Source organism: Aedes albopictus, chromosome 1 (assembly GCF_035046485.1).
Source record: "Aedes albopictus strain Foshan chromosome 1, AalbF5, whole genome shotgun sequence".
NCBI classification, from domain to species: domain Eukaryota; kingdom Metazoa; phylum Arthropoda; class Insecta; order Diptera; family Culicidae; genus Aedes; species Aedes albopictus.
In genome coordinates this window covers 35,112,493-35,120,121 of record NC_085136.1, presented here as the reverse complement: position 1 = coordinate 35,120,121, position 7,629 = coordinate 35,112,493, and the positions used below count along the sequence as shown (strand labels likewise).

At 41.1% G+C, this 7,629-nt stretch overlaps 1 protein-coding gene across 2 annotated transcripts; it reads right to left on the bottom strand.

Moving 5' to 3' along the window:
- Positions 1-760: 760 nt before the first annotated feature.
- LOC115256546 (zinc finger protein 354A) lies at positions 761-3,696 on the bottom strand. Of its 2 annotated transcripts, none has more exons than XM_062842771.1 (3): positions 3,370-3,696; positions 3,194-3,281; positions 761-2,604 (listed from the first exon to the last, which is right to left on the bottom strand). In XM_062842771.1, the coding sequence occupies exon 3, from the start codon at positions 2,597-2,599 to the stop codon at positions 833-835; it is 1,767 nt and encodes a 588-aa protein (XP_062698755.1). In that variant the 5' UTR covers positions 2,600-2,604; positions 3,194-3,281; positions 3,370-3,696; the 3' UTR covers positions 761-832. The 2 variants fall into 2 exon arrangements, with proteins under 2 accessions (XP_062698755.1, XP_029711127.1); XM_029855267.2 differs by having other exon boundaries at positions 761-2,599.
- Between the last annotated feature and the right edge of the window lie 3,933 nt (positions 3,697-7,629).

The window sequence follows — 7,629 nt, the reverse complement described above, 5'->3', positions numbered from 1 at the left end:
ACCGCGTTATTTCAAGACCCGTCGTAAAAAAAAACCGCGTTATTTCAAGACCCGTCGTAAAAAAATCCGCGTTTTTTCAAAAACACGCGTGAAATACTCAGCACCACATCTAACGTGACTTGACTTTTTTTACGACGTTTTTTGAAATAACGCGGTTTTTTTTTACGACGGGTCTTGAAATAACGCGGTTTTTTTTTACGACGGGTCTTGAAATAACGCGGTTTTTTTTTACGCGGTTTTTTTTTACGCGGGACCATTACCGTCGTAAAAAAAAACTTCAGTGTATGTAATTTAGATTAAGTCCCTTATACCGCAGAGAACAGACATCGTGGCTTGAATAAAATGTCGATAAAAACGTGTGTAAATAGTTGACGTGTTTTTCAACGCCGGAGAATACCCAACATATTAACTTATAACTTGTTTTGACTACACGATGGCGTTTTTAGGTGTTAAAATGCACAATACGCACAAGGCCTAGCGACGCTAGCTCTTAAATGCCAAAAATGGCAACACCGAGAAACTAAAATGACAACATGTCACTATAAGTGCTGGGACGCCAGCGCCGCGCAACGGGAGCATAACGACATACTCTAAAATGACCGTTACAATGTTTTATACAGAAGAAAGGACAAAGATGGCCGTCTGTTCTCTGTGCTTTCTTTCTTTCTTTCCACAATTCAAAGCTTTTTTTTATCCCTAGCCTCGAAAAAGCCACAATTTTTGTTCCCCAAGCTAACATAGTATTGAAAATCTGTTGAAATGAAAAATCAATGTATATATTTGAAGCGTTCGTCTAATCAAAAACAACTTAATAGTTAATCTTTCCACAGTTTTATTCTACCATGCCCTGTTGTCGTAAAACGGCTTCTTCGGACCTTTGTTGCATCGACCACAGGCTACCGAATAGCTCGGTTGGAGGAAGCGGATTGCGTTGCAGTTCTTTGGGATGAGCTTGGAGTATGTGTTGTTTGCGACGATTCTTCCAAACGAATTGTCTGGGACAGAAGAAGCAGGAAAAAGGTTTTTGTTTGTGATGTGTAAATTTGAGATGCCGCTTGAGTTCTGCATTTCGCTTGTACTGCTTCTTGCAAATTGGACATTCCACGGTATTTTCATCGGTGTGCGTCGACAAATGGCTATTTAGTCCAACAGTTGTAGCGAAAGTGGCTGGACAGTGAGGACACTTATGCGGACGCTCTCCAGTATGTTGTAGCATGTGCTGTTTCCAACCACTGCTGGATTTCAAGATATATCCACAAATTTCGCATTTGTACTTATCCACTGGTATGTTGTGATTTAACACATGTCTTTGACAGCTACTCCAATTACTGTATGCTTTGGGACACTTTGAACACTGAAACAGCTTTTCACCAGTGTGTGATACTTCATGCATTTGCAACGCTTTGGGACTTCTATACGCCTTTCCACATTGGGCACACACGTGTTTCGTGGTTGCCTTAAGCCAAAGCTTTCGGGACTGATGGCGGTACAGCAACATATCGGATTTGTAGCAGCGATAACAAACGTTGCAGGTGTACGGACGGGTAGGATCTGGCGGAGGTTTATTTGGCAAATGTACAGTCACACTATGCTCTCTAAGCTGTTCTTCGGTTTCAAATTGCTCTTGACACGCACAGCAATCTTTCGAAGGACCCTTGATCACTGGGTTCGAACTGTGAGCCCGATCATAATGAAGGCACACCCTCTGTCGACTCCAGAACAATTCCCCACAAACCTTGCATCGGAAGTTCAGTGTGTCTTTTTGTTGGTGCTTTCGTACATTTCGGTCATCAAACAACACTTTGTAACAGATATCACATTGCTTCTTACTTTGCAATTCCTGTGTGGACAGTTTCTTGTGGGCGTGGGCTTCGTTTGAATGAGTTTTCAGTTCCTCCGAAGTGTCGAAGGTGAGATTGCAACCACAACATTTGAAACGTAAGGCTTTGACTTCATCGAATACATCCGGATTCAAAAACGTCTTCCTATGGTTAGGTTTATTTACTTCTTTTGAGATGGTCGCATCCTGATCTTCTTCTGTCTCATCGATATCCGAGTCTGCGTCGCCATCAGCTTTTACTATAATGTCTTCCCCATCAGCGTCAACTGTCATTTGTCGAATCTGATCTTCCTCTACGCAGTCCATAATCTCTAACTTGGGCAATTTTATACTTTCCGAGACAACAGCTTCCTTAACATCCAGCATCTCATTTCGATTTGAATTATCTTCATGGACTTCCTGTTTCACTACAACGGCTTCCTCATTCGTCGAAAATGCCTCCCTTAGCTTTCGGTCCGAGTTCTGGCACATCATTCTCAGTTTGAAGGCACTCTCCAGGGCATTTAGACATCCCTCGCAGCACCACTTGGGTAACCGATCGTCATCCGTCGGCGGTTCCACTGCTCCAACAAGGGCCAACACTTCGGCGAGGATCGTTCCCTGTACTTGTCCATCGAACAGTCCAACCATCAGACCAGAATCGGATGTCCAGCCCATACAGACGCGACAAACAGAATCGGTGCTCTGCTTCTCTTGCGGACGTTGTTGGCGCTTTGAATCGCCGGTTGAAGCCGGTGGTCGCTTCCGTAGGTTGGGCATCTGCGCTAGAAGTGGGTAAATTTGATAGTTCACGCCTAGTTCTACATAAATTGAAGCATCACTCCATCTGTTCGGCAGTTAAGGTTGAAGGATTCGTCATTGATATCATCGTCATCATTGAAATTTCGAAAGCAGTTTTCTCGTTCAATACACAAATCTGGAGCTCGTTTTGAATAGGTCGTATGTGCTTTCGTCGATATAAAATTCGATCAGTTTATTTTAGTAATAGTAGCAATATGGATGATATTTCGATGACTTTTAATGATAAAACCGAAAGCTTGTTTTGTAAGGAATCGGTTGCATGTATTAATTTTGTTAAATTCCAACAGTTTCCGCTATGAGAAGCGATACCAACTGATCGAATTTTATATCGACAAAAGCACATACGACCTATTCAAATCGAGCTCCAGAAATATTCTTTATGAAATTGTATTCACTGCATTCCACTCTCTACCTGAAATACAGTGAATACATTTTCATAACGAATATTTGTGTTTTGAACGAGAAAACTGCTTTCAAAATATCAATGATGACGATTATATCAATGACGAATCCTTCAACCTTAAAGGGGTAACTCCCACCGCGCATACTGACCTTACAACTTTTCCGTAGTCAATCTCCACTACGACCTATATTGATTGCAGTGTATGGTACGCGTATATCACCCTTAAACCGGACGAAGCTAAAAAACAACCAGCAGGAGAAACATAATCATTAGAAAAATCGATTTGTTGTCATCTTGATACATAGGAAACTTATTTTTTCGTTACCTTAAAAGATCTCTGTTTGTTAGGATACTTGGTTTACTACAGATTTCTTTACGCTGCGCTGAACACTTGAGTTATTTATTTATAAGGAGACCCTTTGGTTTATTAACTGCACTGAAGTGATTTTCGTTTACGTGTGCCAAACGTAAAGCCTGTAGAACAGTTCTCCAAAAAGCTATCTGTCCGTTTATCACCCTACTCTCTCAAGCAGCAGCAGAAGAGAACAATTTTTTGTTTGATGTTTTCATTGGCAAACATTTACCTATGGAAACAAACAAATCCACTTCGGTAGGCAAAAAGAGAAAGGTGACCAAATGTCAGATAGCAAAAAGAGAAAAGTGATCAAACGTCAGATAGCCTAATATTTATAATGAGCCTCTGCACGAATCTGGCGTACTGCTCACTCCCACAGAAAATTTGAAAACAGTTCGCACAGTAAAAGTCAAATGTGACTTTTACTGTGCGCGGTGTTTTCAAATTTTCTGTGGGAGTGAGCAGGACAGGGCAAATTCGTACAGAGGCTCATATGTATACACCAATGAGAGTAAGATTATCTGGCCGTTTATCTCCCTACTCTCTCAAGCAGCAGCAGAAGAGATCAATTTTTTGTTTAATGTTTTCATAGGTAAATATTTCCCCTATGTAAACAAACCCACCCTCTTCAGGAGCGAAAAAGAGACAGGTGATCAATCGTCAGATAGCCTTATGGGTGTGGATAAAACGAGCTCGAAAACGAGCGACAATATTCATATTTGATGCAGTGCAAAAGCATGAAACAGCAGCTTTATTTTTCGCTCTTTTTCGGCTCAACATGTCAAAATGATCTCATTAATGTAAACAAACACGTTTCTCTCGCTGTTAGGGCATCTCCAGCACGATGTGGATTTACCCATAGGTGCGTCGATAGGAAACTAGGGTAAAAAATATAATTTGGACATGCACGGCGATGTATGTCTTGTTCCGAAGAACTTATACAAATAGATACTTCTCGGTATCGATTATTGGATCAAACCGACCCAATGCTGATGACTTTCGTTGAAAATATGCTTAACAATTTAGAATTTACTTCAAAATTATCGAAAATGTAAATTGTTTCACACAGGTATGCAAGACAACATACATACACTTCCCAGTCACATACAATATTCACCTCAAAATCGTTGAATTAATAATTGTAAGAAATTTAAAAGCCTTATTGCAATAAAAAATGTTCAATAAAGAAGCATTAGGCAGCCAATCTCTTATTGTCGTCGCGGTTGAAACCCGAAGTTTCCCCACACCCGACAATCGAATTTGCTCATAATCCATACCCAACGTCGGACGTAGTGCGCTGGACAGCGGACCTGGCCCACTATCCAGCGCACTGTATCCGACGTACGTCCGACACACGGTTTAGGAGAAAAATCGATTTTCGCGTGTCAAAAATTCTGATTTTCAACTGCACGAACAATAACATCCATCCTTGCATCCATCTAGAACGCTTAAAATAGGTGGTATGAGCCATTTTACGAGACGTTTCGGATCAGCTGATCGCTTATTTCATGAATGAAAATTTGACAGGAGGTTGCGCCCAAGCCCGTGAGTGTTAATATCAATATCAACACTGTTGTCGTTTCGTAAAATAGACTATAGGTGATGTCCAAAATACATAACAAGTTTTCTACTGTAAATATATTTTGGCCATCCGACGAACTACATGGGGCTGCCCAACTAACATTTTCAGCGCTATAAGCTTCAGTCATTTGCTTTCTGTTGTGTAACCATCGAGTAAAAGCAGTCAACGCTGAATAAAAGGAAAGCTAGTCAAATATAAATCATAAGCTAATACACGACTGCAAAACAAGCACCATACAGCTACCAAACTCGGTTTTCATAAATCCATTGCTTGTCACTGTGGCTGCCTTTACTCCACCCTATTCCAACTCCGGGAGATTTCCCGGAAGATGTGAAAACTTGAACACATCGAATAGGAGTCCCCGCTAACAAAACAGCTGCTACTATACAGTACGATTCGTTATACTGACAAATCCCCAAACCAGCAGCGCTTTAAAGGCCGTTATGCGATTTCATTACGGCTAGAAGCTGTAATAAAAAAAAACTGTTGGTTTACTAACACGGCTTGTCGGATGTAAACATTATTGTCAAAACAAACTTTATGCGGGATATATAGCTACTACACAAATTCTTTACAGCTATTCATGTCTGTGCTGTGAAATTATTTGGGTTGCTTTTATTGCACTTTAATTCAATGCCGGAAGATTTTCCGGAAGATGTGCAAATCGAGTAAGAGTCCCAGCCACTACAACAGCTGCTTTTATACAGTACGTTTTGTAATGTTTCCAAAACACAAAACAGAAGCGCTTCGTAGCCGCTTAAAGAACACTCTTTCAGCTAGAAGCTGTGAAGAAGAATCTGTTGGCGCAACCACACAGCTTGTTCAATGTAAACATTATTGCGTTTGACGTTTGACAAGCTTTTGCAGCAAGATGAAGTTGGGTAAAGTTTCTTGTGGCACAATTATGAAGCTTTGTCTGGAGTAAAACAAAACGGGCTATTTTCTATGTTATTTATATATAGCAGTGTGGCACCGAGGACATCATCGGGACCAGTGGATACGGAGATCGGGAGTTCGATTCCAAGTATCGGCAAGTACTTTAATTATTCAATTTTAAAAGTGATAATTCCAGTTCCACATGTATTGCGTCACGGTATCCATAACCTAATTATATTTAATCGTTTAATTTGGGGATGCCGTAAAACTATTATTTAACAACTGCGAAAAGGCTGAAAAAGCGCCTTCTCAAGATGTTATTCAGTTAGTGGTTACATAGGAGCCGAGAAAAGAGCTATGACTAGGTGGCATAGAAGCTGATCGCACAGCATGTACAAGTGGATTAAGTTCGCGAGATCCATTGGTATAGGGCTTGCATAGAAGCTTCCGTCCATATGTACAACACAGTAACTCAGCATCAAGCCGTATTGAGGACGCTTTGTTGACGTTTACATTCACAATACCCTCTTCTAATGAGTGTAATCAGTTTCGTACCTTTTAATTCCGCCCTATGTTGCTTATCCTTTGACACCTGTCAAAGGCGCTAACAGGCGCTTGGAAATTGTGATTTTCTCAGCTTAAAATATTTATATTCTTCCCTTGGCTGTTGCACACACAGCTATCAGCTCTTCTTCGGTTGGAAAAAGTTCGACCATTGATTGCTTGTTTGTATTATGTTTCCAGTTCAAAACCGAATTAGCGACATTTTTTCTTTTACTTCCGCTGCTTTTGCCTTACGTTAAACACAATGTCGGAAGTGGGGCGCTGTATTGTATTCCTGGTTCTGTATACAGCGCCCCACTTCCGACATAGTGTTTAACGCAAGGCAAAAGCAGCGGAAGTAAAAGAAAAAATGTCGCTAATTCGGTTTTGAACTGGAAACATAATACCCCACGTTGCCAAACCAGGTTTCACTACTTCCGGAAATGGAGTGCCTATCGTCCACATCGCCGCCATAGTCAGCATCGGCATATCCTACCAACGGTTTGGTATCCTTGTCTCGAAAGTATGCAACACCAAATGTTTTGGCTCCCTGATGATAACGAAGACTGAGACCTGTCCAGCGGGGTTCACGAGGATCACTCTGAAATTGACTTAAGATATTCAAAGCAAAACAAGTATCTGTTCTTGTCATTGAAGCCAGATATCCCGGTAAAGATCTGTATGCTTTTGAACGGATTTCTACGTAAAAATTCACAGCAGAACCTCTGTTATCATCTTTCGACGATCCTCGGTTGTCATCTGTCGAAGAAGGTCGGTTGCCATCTATCGACAAATCGCCTTTTGGCGAACCTTTTCCACTTTCTGGTGAACCATTATCATCTTCCGATGGACAACCTTGCCGTGAATCTTTACTACCTTCTGGTAAACCATCATTTATCGATGAACCTCTACTCCCTTCTGGTGAACCAAAATCTATCGATGAACCTCTGTCGTCATCTATTGTTGAACCTCCATCATCATCTATCGATGAACCTCCATCACCTTCTGGTGAACCAAAATCATCTATTGATGAACCATCGACGTCATCCGTCGATGAACTTCCATCACCCTCTGGTAAAGCAAAATCATCGACCGATGAACCACTATAACCTTTAAAATCATCTATCGATGAACCTTTATAATCATCTATCGATGAACAATCGACATCATCCGTCGATGAACCTACATCACCTATCGATGAACCATCGACATCGACCGTCGATGAACCT